Source organism: Mastigoproctus giganteus, chromosome 3 (assembly GCF_048544385.1).
Source record: "Mastigoproctus giganteus isolate SK-2022 chromosome 3, ASM4854438v1, whole genome shotgun sequence".
Taxonomy (NCBI): Eukaryota; Metazoa; Arthropoda; class Arachnida; order Uropygi; family Thelyphonidae; genus Mastigoproctus; species Mastigoproctus giganteus.
In genome coordinates this window covers 902,676-919,593 of record NC_143577.1, presented here as the reverse complement: position 1 = coordinate 919,593, position 16,918 = coordinate 902,676, and the positions used below count along the sequence as shown (strand labels likewise).

At 37.9% G+C, this 16,918-nt stretch overlaps 1 protein-coding gene across 3 annotated transcripts in view; it reads left to right on the top strand.

Annotated features, from left to right (window-relative positions):
• LOC150087601 (ras GTPase-activating protein nGAP-like) overlaps window positions 1-16,918 on the top strand; it is a 604,257-nt gene that overhangs the window by 520,581 nt on the left and 66,758 nt on the right. For all 3 annotated transcript variants that reach the window (XM_090369159.1, XM_090369157.1, XM_090369158.1), the window contains exon 20: window positions 8,949-9,258. In XM_090369159.1, coding sequence (XP_090225285.1) covers window positions 8,949-9,258 — 310 coding nt within the window. The remainder of the gene's footprint in view (window positions 1-8,948; window positions 9,259-16,918) is intronic.

The window sequence follows — 16,918 nt, the reverse complement described above, 5'->3', positions numbered from 1 at the left end:
TCTTATTATACTCATCAGAGTCATTAGGCCTATAGCACACTCCTACTCTCAATTTTGATTTCCCTATGCTTATGTCACACCAAACTGACTCGACGCTGCCCTGTCCATCGATGTCGACTGGCTTCACTTCCTTGGACTTTATGTGTTTCTTAATTAATAGCATAACCCCTCCTCCCCTCCTGTCCTGTCTATCCTTTCTATACACATTGTATTCCCCAAATTCCAGTTCCGCATTACTTATATCTGTGTGACACCACGTCTCTGATATCCCAACAATATCTGCCTTTGATGTTTTGAGCAATACCTCAAATTCATCAAATTTATTTACCAAACTCCTAGCATTGGTGTACACGCAGGTATACATGCACCTGTTTCTATTCTTAGCTACCCTAACACAACCCATGTGTTTACTTGTACCGCAATGACTCCCAGCAGTCTCTGAAATATCCTGCATCCTGTTTTTCAGACTTCTGCTCATTTCAATAGAAGCAGTGCAAGAATCACTTCCACCTCTGCCACTGGCTACTGTTAATCTATTAGTCCTTGTATCCCCCCCAACTAGCAGTTTTCCGACCCACCTAACACTGCCTCGACAGCATCAGCAAAAATTCTTGCACCCTTTCTATTTAAGTGTATCCCATCCCTGTAGAAGCAATCTCTCCTGTTAACAAGTACAGTCCAGGCTGAAAAAAATTCTACCCCTTGAGCCTTGCACAATCCCTCCAGGGCCGAATTGATCGACAAGGCTCTCATCATATACTCCCTCCTATCGTGTCTGGGCAGAATTGCAGACACTTTCAAGTTCAACCCTAATTCACGGCTTTTTTTCAACAGTGACCTGTACTTGCTAAGTAATTCCGCCGGTCTCCTACTCTTAATATCATTAGTGCCAACGTGTACAACTATATCACCTTTTGTGCCCTTAAAAGATGATATCCGTTCTACAACGTCATCAACCTTTGCCCCTGGCAGACATACCCTGGTCCTATTCCACCTATCCTTTTTACAAAGGATGTTCCCCGTTTCCCTGACAATAGAGTCACCAACAACTACTAGTTCCTGTGGGACCAGCGCATTCTGCCTAGGGGGCTGCTTCTGTGTTGCCTGATGACCAAGTGCAAGCTCTGGCGTTGATGTGGGCAGCTGAGAGCTTGATGGGCCCCTCAATTTATTTCCTTCGAGGGCATCCACCCTGTCCTTCAAGCTCTCATAAAGGCCCATAACAACGCTGAGTTGTCGCCTGATTTCCTTGCACTCCTTACATCGTGCACACACAAAGACATCCCCCTTGGCAGTATCATGTCCCGTACCCGACTGCTCCGCAAACATCAAGCAAACAGTGCATTTTAATAGACTGTGATTCAGAGGGCAACTGCCCCCCTCAGTTCTCCCCTGAACCACAGCACTCCCATTAGCTTGAGCCTTTTGCTTTGCTGCTCTGGTCAGAGTCATGATTCCGATTTAATTCAATAAAATTCAAAACAAAAATTAAATCCTTAAGTTATATCCCAAAACAGTTATGTTATATATATTTTTTTTTCGGTATCTAGTGTTTTCTACGAGTTCCCTTTATACAACTTCCGTATCACGTGTACCACTATAGTTATGTATTAATTATTTGTTAGATTAATCGTTACATATATATATATATATATATATATATATATATATATATAGAGTTAAAAGTACAATTTAATTGACAATAAAGTTTATCAAGATTAATAGATTTACTGATTAATTGGCAATATTATATTATGCACTATACGACACTAAGCTTATGCTATCGTGTAAAAATGGCGTTGTTCTTAAGTTCCAGTACATACTGCTTTTTCTCCACTTCTGTTATCTCAAAGACCTTTGCATTATTTACTCAAGTCAGTTTTTTCCTTTCCTTTGTCTATATCAAGTGTACATCTTACCATTCTGTGATCACTTCCAACATTTACCTTATTCAGGACGGTAACCCAAGCACGGTACTAAGTACTATAGGTTCCAATACCTCTCATGTTTGGGGTTCACAAAAAAAAAAAAAAAAAACATCATTCACAATATATCTTCTGTTAGTGAGGATGAAGTCGATTTCATTAGTTGTTGATCCATTTGGAGTCTTTCCTGTCCACTTTCTCGTTCACCCTTTTCTTGAAAAGTGTTCATTACTGACAATCCTTGAGATTCTGTTATTTCACAAGTCTTTCACCTCTTTCATTTCTTTCACCAATTCCAAAATTTCCTATAGTTCCCCTTTCTGCGCTGTTTTGTCTTTTTCCAACCTTAGCATTGAAGTTCCCCATAATAATAGTGTTTTCTGCTCATCTACAAGACTCTCAATTTCGGTGTACATTTCTTCCATTCATATATAACGAAGTAACATCTGAGAATAAATTATCATTATCACCGACTCTACAGTCCTCAAGATTATTAAATAATGTATCCTAGTTTTTTTTTATCCCAAATTGCATCGCCTGTCTAAAGGGTTTTATAATACTATATACATGTGGCTGATGATGAAAATTGTGAGTTTCTATAAGAAACTCATCATTTTCATCCATAGGAAATCCAGTTCTATGCAGTTTCACCTGACTGAAAATGCAGGAATATTGTGTGGTCTTCAAATCCTTTAATTGAGACACAGTTATGTAGTAATTTTTTCGATACATCGTTAACATTTTATATACATTACATATAAATTATCAGGTGACACTGACACAGAAGTCTATGGTAGATATAAGCTAGTCTGTATATATATATACAGGGTGTCTCAAAAATATTGGTACAAACATTTAGGGGAGGTAGGTAACATCTAAAGGAATGTGATTTCACCGTGTACCGACTTACGGTGAAAACGTCACCGTAAGTCGGTACACGGCGCTGTTCAGTAGTTCATGAGCGGGAAAATTTCTAATTTACTCACTCAAGCAATAGTCGCCGCACAAAGGGCATACATCGATATACGAACTGTGAGCTGGCAGACATGCATCTAGTGTACGGATTAGCAGAGGGTCCACACGTGGGTGCGCCCCCATGTGGCACAACATCACTTCACAATAAATGTGTGGGCAGGTATGGTTGGTGACTGCTTAGTCGGCCTATACCTGTTACCATCCCACATGAACTCCGCTAAATATCGGATCTTTCTTGAACAAGTTCTACTAGAGTTACTTTACGATGTTCCAGCAAATGTGAATCGTAATATTTGGTTACAAATATACTTTCTGTGGGGGCCCTCAAATCTATCGTGTATGAATCGCCTGTGGAGACGGAAATGGATATTGTGGCGAGACTCATCTGCGCTGCTGCTACTGTCAAAGAAACTCCAGGTGTGTTCGACCGTGTCCGCCAATCCATGCTTCATCGGTGTCACGCATGCATCGCGTCTCATGGTGGAACCTTCGAGTATCTGTTGTAACATCATGAAATGCATCCATCTCGTACTCCATTGCTAATATTATGTCAAATAAATATTTTCCACTAATTACTGTCTTGTGTCATTTCTGCTTCTTGTGCCTCTGCTACTACTTTCCCGTGACGTTTCTGGTTATGGGTTCCTATGCGATTCACATTCCTTTAGATGTTACCTACCTCCCCTAAACATTTGTACCAATATTTTTGAGATATTTGTTTCTATCAATATTATTGGTGTACAAGCAAGTGTACATGCACCTGTTTTTGCTTTTATTAACCCCGACACAACCCGTATACAATATTTGCTTGTCCCATGATAGAAGCGGTATAAGAATCACTTTCACCTCTGCCTGTGGCTGCTATTAATCTTTCGCTCTGTATCCGCAAAGATAGCAATTTAGTGACTTGCCTAACTCTGCCTTGATAGCATCAGAAAATATTCTTTGACACCTTCCATTTAATTGTGTCCCATCCCTGTAATAAGCCCAGACAGTCTCTCTCCAGAACTAAATTCATTGATCAGGCTCTCCTCATGTGCCCCATCATTGTGTCTGGGCAGAATTGCGTACAGTTTCAAATGTATTCCGAACTTACAACTTTTTCTCAGTATTGCCCCATACTTATTAGGCATTCCCAAAAGTTTTCAATAGTTGTTTGAGTCTAGAATTGCACCAGTCACTGTTTCAGGCTATAATTTTAGTTGTTTGTAGGTGAATTCTAGTTGACTACTGGATGTTGGAAGAAAGTATTCCTAAGAAGATTAATTATCATTCAGGCCAAAGGTGATTCTGGACACTGGCCTAGTGCTCAGAACCACCTATACTGTATGTGCCTATGTGTAAACACAACATTGCTTGTTTTTAAGTTATCTTTCATTGAGTTTTAATTTGAATGGTATTTTAATGATAATAACTAATAAATTTTATCAGCGTTTATAAGTGTTTATCCTAAAAGTGCTTTAGCTGTTCAGTTCAGACTAAAATTAACTTATATAGATGCCAGAGAGAGAGAGAGAGAGAGAGAGAGAGTGTGTGTGTGTGTGTTTCATAATTCCATTCAGCTTATTTTAAAATTGGAAATATATTTCTTTTTGAAGATATAAAGATTCAGTTTCTTTTCAGTGTGATAATGTTTCTTTTTTTTATTTATATATCATTATTTTATACCTTTAGCATTAGTAGAGGCATATGATGCAAGAAAGCAAGCTTATGCAGCATCAGCCAAAAAAAAAAAAAAAAAACCTTCCACTTCACCCCCCCCGGTCGTTCGAAATACCATTGAATTTATGCCCTCTCGGGTGATTATTCTGAGCAACAGGAAGAATCCCATCAGCATTGAGCATGCTCAAACCATTCAAGGCTTTAAATCTATCAGATCACCTCGCCGATGCCTAGTCTTCAGACACTGTAATTTTCAAAATTTAAGCCTTTCTTCGTAAGAGCAACCCTTTGTTCCATTCACTAATCTTGTTGCCCTTCTCTGTCATTCCAACAGCTCTACATCCTTCTTGAAATGAGGCCTCCAGACCATTGCCTTATACAAGGGAATAATCACCTCCGTATCCCTGCTGGAAAAATTTCTGTATATCATTGATAAGACACCATGAGCTACTCTTGCAGCCTGTCTGCACTGCTCAGAGAACTTCATATCTGCCTGCATAATTACCCCCAGGTCGTTTTCATTCTCTACCACTGTCAGTGTAGTACTACAGATTTGATACGTTGCTGTGGGGTTGTTGTTTCCCCTATGTAGTACTTTACATTTGTCGATGTTAAACTTCATTTGCCACCTCTCAGCCCATCTGCTCAACCTTTCCAGATCCTGTTGCAGCAGCATAGCATCAGTAATGTCCTTAACAACCCCGCCAACCTTTGTATCGTGGGCAAACATGGATGTTAAGCTTGATATACCATCATCAATATTATTTATAAATACAGAAAACAATAATGGACCCAACACTGAACCCTGAGGGACTCCACTAATAACATTAGTCCACGATGAGCAGTGTCCATTGATTACCACTCTCTGTCTTCTCCCCCTCAACCACCCCTTTATCCATAGCAGCAATTTGCCTCCAATGCCACACTGCGCCAGTTTGTGCAGCAGTCTTGCATGTGCAACAGTATCAAAAGCCTTTCTAAGATCCAAGTATATAATATCAAAGTTATTCCCTGCATCCAGTTCTTTTGTGACTACATCATAGTATCCAATCAAATTGGTCAGGCAAGAGTTCCCCTTAACAAAACCATGCTGTGTCTGAGCTATAACTGAAGCCTTGTCTAGATGATCCTGCAGTGCTTCTTTAACCAGTGCCTCCATTAATTTTCCTGCAACAGAAGTTAAACTCACAGGTCTATAAATACTTGTGTCAGCCTTTGATCCTCCTTTGTGAATTGGGGTCACATCTGCATATCTCGAGTCTGTGGGTACCTCCCCTGAGTCCAAGGAAGCTCTCATAATTATGGCTAAGGGTTTTCTTACTTCCTTTGCTGCCTCCTTTAATATAACTGGATAGATCCCATCCACCCCAAGTGCCTTTCCTGTGTTTATCTTCAACAATTTCTCCTCCACTTTACTCTCAGTTATTACAAGATTCTCTAGCTTACTGACAGAGTTGAATACACCTCTGGCATTCCCCTCGCTGAATAACTCCTCATGTGTGAATGTTGATGCAAAATATTCATTTAATTTGTTAGCTACCTGAGCAGAATCATCAACAGTTGGCTCAACGATATCAAGTGGACCAATCTGATTCATCCCCTTCCTTCTAGAGTTTACATAAGAACTCTTTGTTGTTTTTCTTTGATTCCCTTGCCAAAGATTTCTCGTAATCTGCTTTCACATGCCTAACCTCCTTTGTAACTTGGTTACAGATCAACTTGTACCTATTATAGGCTTCTGTGTCACGTGTTAATTTGTATGTATCCCATGCATTTTTCTTCTCTGCCATATGTCTCATTAGTTCATCTGACATCCATTTAGGCCTAAACCTTGAACAATATTTCTTAGTTGGTATGTAAAGCCTAGTAGCTTCCAAGATAAGTTCTTTGAATGCTTCCCATTTTGAATTTGCTGTTGGTAACATCATCAGTTGGTCCCACTGTATAGAATTTAAATACTGTCTCAGTCCATCGTAGTCGCCTTTACGAAAGCAATAACCCTTCCCTTTACCCCTAATGGTAGTTACCTCTTTGAGTAAATTCCACTTCAGCACACTGTGATCTCTTCCACCTAGTGGTTCATTTATCTGCAGATTCTTAATGCATGAAGAATCACTACTGATAATGAAATCAAGAGTATTAATCCCTCTAGTTGCCTCCCGAACATGCTGATGTAGAAAACAATCATCCAATAAATCCACAAAAGCCTTGCTAGTGTGTGAGTGACCAGCCTCCAAATTCCAGTCAATATCTGGGAAATTAAAATCCCTCATTATAAGACTCTCTGATTTACTGGCCCACTCATTTCCCTGTACAGTTTATTATTATACTCATCAGAGTCATTAGGCCTATAGCACACTCCTACTCTCAATTTTGATCTCCCAATGCTTATGTCACACCAAACTGACTCGACACTACACTATACTGTCCAGTGATGTCGACTGGCTTCACTTCCTTGGATTTTATGTGTTTCTTAACTAATAGCATAACCCCTCCTCCCTTCCTATCCTGTCTATCCTTTCTGTAGACGTTGTACTCCCCAAATTCCAGTTCTGCATTCCTTATATCTGTGTGACACCACGTCTCTGATATCCCTACAATATCTGCCTTTGGTGTTTTGAGCAATACCTCAAATTCATCCAATTTATTTACTAAACTCCTAGCATTGGTGTACACGCAAGTATACATGCACCTATTTCTATTCTTAGCTACCCTAACACAACCCATGTGTTTACTTGTACCGCAATGACCCCCGGCCGTCTCTGAAATATCCTGCATCTTGTTTTTCAGGCTTCTTTTCATTCCAATAGAAGCAGTGCAAGAATCTCTTTCACCTCTGCAAGTGGCTACTGTTAATCTGTTAGTCTTTGTCTTCCCCCATGCTAGCAGTTTTCCAACCTACCTAACACTGCCTCGATAGCATCAGCAAATATTCTTGCACCTTTTCTATTTAAGTGTATCCTATCCCTGTAGAAGCAGTCTCTCCTGTTAACAAGTACAGTCCAAGCTGAAAAAAATTCTACACCTTGAGCCTTGCACAATCTTTCCAGGGCCGAATTGATCGACAAGGCTCTCTCATCATATACTCCCTCCTATCGTGTCTGGGCAGAATTGCAGACACTTTCAAATTCAACCCTAATTCACGGCTTTTTTTCAACAGTGACCTGTACTTGTTACGTAATTCTGCCGGTCTCCTACTCTTGATATCATTAGTGCCAATGTATACAACTATATATGACCTTTTGTACCCTTAAAAGATGATATCCGCTCTACAATGTCATCAACCTTTGCCCCTGGGAGACATACCCTGGTCCTGTTCCACCTATCCTTTTATAAAGCATGTTCCCCATTTCCCTGACAATAGAATCACCAACAACTACTAGTTCCTGTGGGACCAGTGCATTCTGCCTTGGGGGGTTGCTGCTGTGTTGCGTGATGACCAAGTGCAAGCTGTGGCGTTGATGTGGGCAGCTGAGAGCTTGATGGGCCTCTCAATTTAGTTCCTTCGAGGGCATCCATCCTGTCCTTCAAGCTCTCCACCCTGTCCACCCTGTCCTCCTAGGCCCATAACAATGCTGAGTTGTTGCCTGATTTCGATACACTCCTTGCATCGCGCACACACAAAGACATCCCTCATGTTGCCATGGTATTGTACTTCCTCTAATAAGTAACACTTCACCAGTGGAGAAGACTACTGTTACTTATTCTCAGCGGCTACCACCACCACCCAGATGGCACCATTTCAAATTTTCACAATATTTTATAGTTCTGGAAATGTTAAAATATTTGTAAATGCAGGCATGTTATGTATGTTAACTCTAAAGACTTCAGATGTATAATCTGATAGGTATATGTAATTTCTTGACATATCACTGTAATGAATATAGTTTAATTTTATTGAACAATTTTATTAGTTTAATAATTTGCTGAGGTAATTCTCAGCATTTGAAAGTTTTGGCAGGCAGGTGTCTTTTTAATACCCATTCTGAGAATTGCTGACATGTGCATATTAAACCAAGTGATCTTTTGTGAATATTAGTTGCTTCTAAAGCAGTCTGTATAGAAGGCTTGCTTAAACTTTTCTTTGATCACAGCAAAATTATAAAAAATATCAGAGTGAATTTAAGCAAGCAATTATTTTGGTTTTTTGTTTATTTATTTATTTTGAGAATTTTTTAAAATATTAGGAATATCTTTTGATATTTATTAAGGAAGTGGTTTTAAAATTGGAATTTTTTTAACAAAAAACAAACAAAAAGGGTTTTGCTGCTTGAGTAAAATGAAAAGCAAGAATGGGAACTTTACAATGAAACATTTGGGAACCATTATTTAGGATGCTAATGTGGCTTATGAAGCATATTGTAATTTATAAACTTTTTCTTTCAGTTCCTTTGAAGCAGAAAGAAGACATCTGACTGCCAGGCGAGCTACAACAGATTATTCATTCTTGTTCAATTCCTTACCAGATCATTCTCCAAGTGCCAACGAATTTTATAATAATAAAAAAGGACACAATCATTCTTGTGTTCAAGGAGGTGTAGAATGCACATATACAGAAACAGAGCCTGGAAGCTGGACAAGTAGAGAAGACACTGAAATAGAAAAAGGAAGATCCAGTGCACCTCCCACATTTCCTGTTATGTTCAGGCAAGATGATGAGCAACTGGGTGAAGCAAGTCGATTTTCTGGATTTTCGGTATGCATTTTTGAATATTTAAAAAATTATTAAAAGAAAATGTCTGCAAAGATTAAATGAAGGCATAACTTTTAATATAAATTAGTCAGCTTTCTTTTTTTTTCTCATTATGACAAATACACAAGATTGTAGAGAATTATCATTTTATAATGCCATAGATGGATTCAGGCTCAATTCAGAAGGGAGGTTGTTAATATTGGACTTAAGTTTCTAATTTTTATAGTTCATTAAATTCAGAAGTATATACAAAGAAATGCTATTCCGTAGCATAGAAGAAGAAGAACAACAACAACAGCAATGGTTAATGCTTTGGAGTTAGAGCAAATGGAATGGATATTGGCAATTTGACATTTGATTGGTGGGGAAAGAATGTAGAAAAAGATAGGTGCTAGTTAATTTACAACAATGCCCTTGGAAATATCTGCAAAAAAAGTTGTATAACAAATGAACAGCTGCTGGGTGAGGTATTTAATTAAACTGCACTCTTTTGGATAGAGTTCAAGTTTTATGGAAGTTTAGAGAGATCACCTCTTTCAGATATAACAATGTTCCATAGAAGGAAGCATTTGAGATATTTATAGAGCTAACAGTTATTCAAGAGGAGGAGGAGGAGATCGTGTTTATCATCATGAAGGTATTTCAAGAATTCTATCATTATCATATATTTTCTGCCACAAGGCTGGTCCATAATTGCCAGAATGTAATCATATATTCATCTCTCCCTTTTCCCTCTGAATTATTATCTCAAAAACAGTGTCTAACTCTCATCCTATACAAGTACAGAAATCTGTAAAGTTTTGTTGGTTAATGGACTATGATGAGGATCAGTGATGAAATTACAAATTCTGAAAGTGGGATTCATGAAAAGGCCTGCCAGGCTCATTTAAAAAATGTAACAAGCCCACCATTTCTCCTATAGTAACAACTTAAGTTTGATAGTTTCACCACTGCATACAGGAGGTTGTAGAAGGCTCCTCCCCAGAAAAGTTTCTAACTTTCATTACTAAGAGATGATAGAATATAGTTCTGCCTCCAGTTAGTGATAATCCTTTATGAGCAATTTAATGATATCCTTTGCAACTTGCTCTTTGAGGCATAATGCAAATATTCTTCCAGTCTAAGGATGCCACTTGAAAATTTAAAATGCTGATGAAGCTGATATTCTTGTCACAACTGCATGATAATTTTTCAATGTTGGAGCTTGCCAATGTTCAACCAATTCTGTTAGTAACTTTGGGTATATCTTCCATGTTCATGGTCTAAAAATAATATGAGCGCTTATTATGAGTATGAGAAACCAGGTATGAACCACTGTAAGCGTTGATTGAGGTGTGTAGCATTCACACCACACAGAAGAATGAGTGAGTCTGTGATACTAGATGAAAGACAATTCTCAATACCTGGTAGAGTATCGTTATGTTTGTTTGTTTGTTATTTGGTTTTTAGGAGCATTAGCAACTAAGGCCATATTGCTCCGGGATATGCGGTGGTCATTCCCTAACCTTTCCGCATCCTCCGTATTTGGTGGTGACGGGCTCGAACCCTGGTCTAATCAAGAAGCGTGTGCTACGCACTGCTGCTGCTCCTTCCCACCTGGCTACGGAGACAGGCTGGTAGAGGATCCCCACTTTGTTTGATGAAGGTTTGAGATGGGGAGATACCATAGCTTTGCTGTAGAATTCAGGCATGGGCTTTTATCACTTTTACCTTCTGGTGGGCATGTCAAAAAAGTTAAACTTGCTTAAAATTATATAAAAAAGTTACACATTGTAATATGCAGGTTCAATGAATATATTTCGAAAAAAAGGCAAGATATTGAAAATCCAATGTTTCTTATATTGAATTTTCAACTACATCTTGGATTTCTTATATTAAAATGGTGCATTCTAAAAATTCTCTCTAAAATTAAAAAATATATTTTTGTATTCCTTCAGTATGGTATCATCAGTTTAAATGTGCATCATTGATTACTTTTTATTTCTTTAAAGCTGTATATAGGCATACTGTATTAATTTTTCTGATGTTTGGTTTCAGTTTTGATTTTGCATGCTTCTGGCCTGAGTTTGGATGTATGGTAGTCATGAATTTTATTTTATTATATATATTTTTTTTATTTTTGGCTGACAAGACTACTATTGCTAAAGGTATTATTACTTATTATCCAATATTGTCAGAATAAGGATTAAAATTTAGAATGCACCATATTGAATGTTTATTGCCTTATTTTCCAAATCCAGTAACTGAACAAGCATATTTTAATATGTGTGTGCATTATAAGATTTGACGGCGCATTATAGCCTTAGATGCTATGCGCCATAAAACAAACAAAACAAAACAAAAACAAGCATTATAAGGTAATAGTAGTTTTTACAGCCCACTTGCTAGATAGCCCACTGAACCAAACTGATTTGTTACACTTTAAGGAACATGTGGATCAGCTAGTGTCTTACCATTTTGACTAGTATGTTATCATTCGGAGGACACTGCAAAGTCCATGTTTTGTTAAGAAACTAGGTAGGACAATACAATGGTATATATTTACAAATGTATGTCAAACCTAAAAATTACCCAATTTATATACTCCTCCTCCACAAACTAATTTTACTTAATTTACATTATTGCATCATGAATAATAAAATTAATGGAACTAATTTATCCCAAAAAAAAAAAACTAAACCTCCAAGAAAACCTTTCGAACTGATTGCACAGATATATATGTGGATCTGGCGAGGTGATCTGATAGAGGTGTATAAAGCCTTGAATGGTTTGAGTATGCTCAATGCTGATGGGATTCTGCCTCTTGCTCAGAATAATCACTTGAGAGGGCACAAATTCAAATTGAGGAAAGACAGATGTAGGATAGATGTGCAGAAATTTGCCTTTAGCCAGAGGGTAGTTGGTTGGTGGAAAAGACTTCCATCCCTTGTTGTGGAAGTTGAAAGCCTAAATAAATTTAAGGCTCAGCTGGACAGGTATTTAGAACGAACGGAGGGGTGAAGTGGAAGTGTGGTTTTTTTTTTTTTTGGCTGATGCTGCATAAACTTGCTTTCTTGCATCATATGCCTCTACTATCATCATCATCATCAGCCATTTTCAATCCACTGCAGGATGAAGGCCTCTACAGCAACTTTCCAGTTCCTTCTGTTTTGAGCACTGGCCATCCATTTACTACCCAAAAACTCATGAATTTCATCTATCTATCTCCGCCTTTGTCTTCCAGGTTTTCTTCTAGCTCCTCTTGGGTACCATTCTGTTATTTTCTTTGTCCATCTGTCATCATGTCTTCGAGCTATGTGTCCTGCCCAAGACCATTTTAGTTCTTTAGTTTTGATAAGAATGTCCTTTACTTGAGTTTGCTGCCTAATCCATGTGTTTCTCTTCTAATCTAACAGTCTGATTCCCAATATAATTCATTCCATTCTTCGCTGTGTAGTTCTCAGCTTCTCTTCCATTCTTTTGGTGAGTGCCCAAGTTTCACTTCCATAAGTCATGGTGGGGAGTATGGTGGGGAGTATACATTGGTTCATTATTTTACGTTTCAGACAAACTGGGATATTGCTATTCAGTATGTGACTATATTTCCTGAATGTTATCCATCCAAAATTTATTCTTCTCTTGACTTCCAGCCATTTATCATTATTACAGCTAATAACTTGTCCCAGATAAGTATATGACTCCACCTTTTCAATTACTGCTCCTTCAATCATTATTTCCCTTTCATTGGCATACTTGTTCATCATTACTTTTGTTTTAGCCATATTCATCTTTAGTCCAAAATCCTTACTAACTGTGCATAACTGATTAAGATTTTCCTCTAATTCTTTGGGATCGTGGCTTATGACCACAATGTCATCTGCAAATCGTAAATGGTTTAGGTACTCTCCGTTCACATTGACTCCTTTCTGCGACCAGTCTAATCTTCTGAAAGCTTCCTCAAGGGCAGCAGTAAACAGCTTCGGAGATATTGTGTCTCCTTGTCGAACTCCTTTCTCGATTTTAAATTTGCTACTGTCTTTGTCTAGTCTGATAAAGGATGTAGCACTCTCATATATTTTCTTCAAAATCATAATATATGGAGTATCTATGCCTTGTCTTTCCAGTGCCCGAAACACTGCCTTATGCTGTATGGAGTCAAATGCCTTTTCATAATCCACAAATGCCAGGCATAATGGTGTTTCATATTCATTTGCTTTCTCTCTTTTTAGCTGTGATATTATGTGAAGGTGATCCATAGTTGAGAATCCTGTCCTAAAGCCAGCTTGCTCTTTCGGTTGATTCTCATCAAGTATAATTTCTAATCTGTTAGTAATGACCCTTGTGAACAACTTGTAGATGTGGGATATCAAGCTAATTGGTCTATAATTTCCAATTTCTGATTTATCTCCTTTCTTATGCAGCAAAACTATGATTGCATTATTCCACTGCTTAGGCATCACACCTTTTCTAATGCACTTTGTGAAGAGGCTTGCCAGTTTTTGTGTTATGCCTCTTCCTCCCAATTTTAACAACTCTACAGTAACTTCATCTTCCCCCGGGGCTTTCTGATTCTTCATTTTCTTCAATGCATGTTCTACCTCATCAGTAAGAATATTGGGTATGTCGTATGTGTTGCTACTTTGCAATCCATCTTCCCCACTGCTCGTATCATTCCCTTGCTTCTTGTATAATTCTCTATAGTAGTCTTCTGCTATTTGAATTATGCCTTCTCTGCTGTTTATAGTACACCATCGCTATTCTTCAGTTTCAGTATCATTTGTCTTTCTGTATTACTGCTCATGGCTGCTGATTTAAATCCTTTGTTTTGCCTTAATGCTTGTTCTACTTTTCTTGTGTTAAATCTTCTTATGTCCTCTCTGAGTCTCTTTCTAATGGCTTTGCATAACTCAGTATAATGTCTGTCCTCGTATAGCACGATAGTTGTGTTCCTAGAAACCCTCGTGCAATGCAAAATCGTGCAATATAAACAACAGGCCCTATGGGAAAAGTGGGGTTAGGTACCACTATGCACTGCTGCTCCTTCCCACCTGGCTACAGAGGCGCCTAGTTAGGTACCGACTACCTAAGATTGAACACACATTTGGAACCAAAACATTACCAACCACAATAAATAATCGGGTAATTTTAATCATTATAAAATACGTAAATATTTTATAACGATTAAAATACGTAATAAAAATATAATAAAGTATTTTTAGTATTTTTTTAATACTAAAAAAGTATGTTTTTTTTAGTATTTTTTTAATACTAAAAAAGTATTTTTTACGAATAAAATACGTATTTTATTTGTAAAAAATTTTTTATATTAAATAAAATACTTACGTATTTTATAATACATAAGTATAAATTATAATACGTAAGTCGTAATAAAATGCTTACGTATTTTATTACGACTATTACGTAATAAAATATTGCTAATGCTTTTGCTTCTATCGTAAGCAAACTTGTTTTTTGTTTGATTTTCTATCCAAACAGACGACAGCCGTTCCATCTCTTTCAATTCTTTGTGTCTTAATCTAATGGATTTTAATTACACTTTGAGTTGTTCCCGCTATGAAAGTTGTTTTTATTTTCTCCGCATTCTTTGTAATTCTTGGCGTTGCCTCATTTAGGTCTGTAGCACGTGCAATATCACATGGTCTTTCATTTCGCTCAAAGCGTTTCACAATTTCATATTTTTTTCTCTATGGGCAGAGGCAGACTGGCCATAAGCCTTACCCGGGAAATCCCGGTGGGCCGGAGGCCGGTGTGATTTTGGCCATAAACCGTAGTATGAGGCCACTATAAATTTTCCCGGGTAAGAATTTTTGATCCAGTCCGCCTCTGTTTATCAATATTGCTTTTTTTTTTTCTCTCTCTCAATCTGCAGTGTCTTCGCCAGGACGCTTCCTTTTCACACCTTTTAAGTATTTTACTCATTTTTAGGGAATAAAGCGCAATTACAAAACGAGGAGGCACGCTTAATACACATGAACAAAGCTGCATGCGTGTAGCAACTGAATAAACAACACCGTAAAGGCCGAGATACACTATTAACACCCCACATTTTACTAAAGCACATTGCTGGGGGTTACTACCATAAAACAATAAAAACAATTTCCAGTTGCGTTTCTGCTAGTGGAATCTGTTATAAACTGGTAGTAAACTCCATCTAATTGCATTTGCGCTTATATCGATAGCTGGAATTGTGTTGGTTTTTACGTTATTATGGTGAAATGTGTTTCCCCTTCACTGATATAAAACATAAATACATTTTCAGAATCTTCTTCATTCCTGTTGTGTTGCGTTCTGTTGGGATGATTCCGCGTTCGACTGCCATTTCTTGTAAACACAAAGGCGAATCGTGCATAAGCGAATTCGGTTCGTGTTATATAAGATAACGTTCCCCTATTTATAAATCATGTATGATCGAATTCGTGTAATGTAAACACGTGTTATACGAGGACCGACTGTACTCAATTTTCTCCCTGTCAGTGTTTTACTTGCTCTTCATTTGTCGTCTTCGGTTCATCATGACAAGTGTTTCTTGACTAATTTTTTTCTTCTTTGGATTTCTCTTTCCCTATAGGTTTCTTGGGCTTTATCACTTTCAGAAAGTTGTAATATTCCTCGTCGATATCTTGGTCCTGAGCAGTCTGCAGAAGCTCAAACTTGTTCTTAAGTTCCAGTACATACTGCTTTTTCTCCTCCTCTGTTATCTCAAAGACCTTTGTATTATTTACTCGAGTCAGTTTTTTCCTTTCCTTTCCTACATCTATATCAAGTGTACATCTTACCATTCTGTGATCACTTCCAACATTTACCTTATTCAGGATGGTAACATCATTCACAATATATCTTCTGTTAGTGAGGATGAAGTCAATTTCATTAGTTGTTAATCCATTTGGACTCTTCCATGTCCACTTTCTGTTCACCCTTTTCTTGAAAAAAGTATTCATCACTGACAGTCCTTGAGATTCTGCAAATTCCACAAGTCTTTCATCTCTTTTATTTCTTTCACTAATTCCAAAATTTCCTATAATTCCTCTTTCTGCGCTGTTTTGCCTTTTTCCAACCTTAGCATTGAAGTCCTCCATAATAATAGTGTAGTGGGTTTTCTGCTCATCTAGAAGACTCCCAATTTCGGTGTACATTTCTTCAACCTCTTCATCATCATGGTTCGATGTTGGTGCATGAATCGTTATAATCTTTAGCTTGTACCTCTTAGAAATCTTGAGTATTAGTCTTGACACCCTTGGTGATGTACTTTTGAATTCCAAAATTGTGTGTTTAAAATCTTTATGGACCAGAAACCCAACTCCACCTTCACTCCTTTCACTGTTTCCATTTGTGTACAGCAGATTTCCACTTGATAAATTTATAAGTGATTCATTTCTTCTTCTTGTTTCAGCCAAACCGATGATATTCCAATTCACTGATGGATCCAATATCTCTCTATTACAGAAGATTTAGGAGAAGTCCGGTGGGCCTACCTCCCTAAAATCCACTCATGCACACCTTCTCGATGGTAAGCCCTGTTACGTCACTTAGGTGGCTGTAGAGTGGTTCTCTTCAAGACGCCTGGTCAGCGTGAAGAGGAAAAGACCAAACCCTCCAGCATATGACAGCACAACAATACAAATGGCCCTCAGGCCCCAGCCTGGTCATACCCAGAGATTCTTAG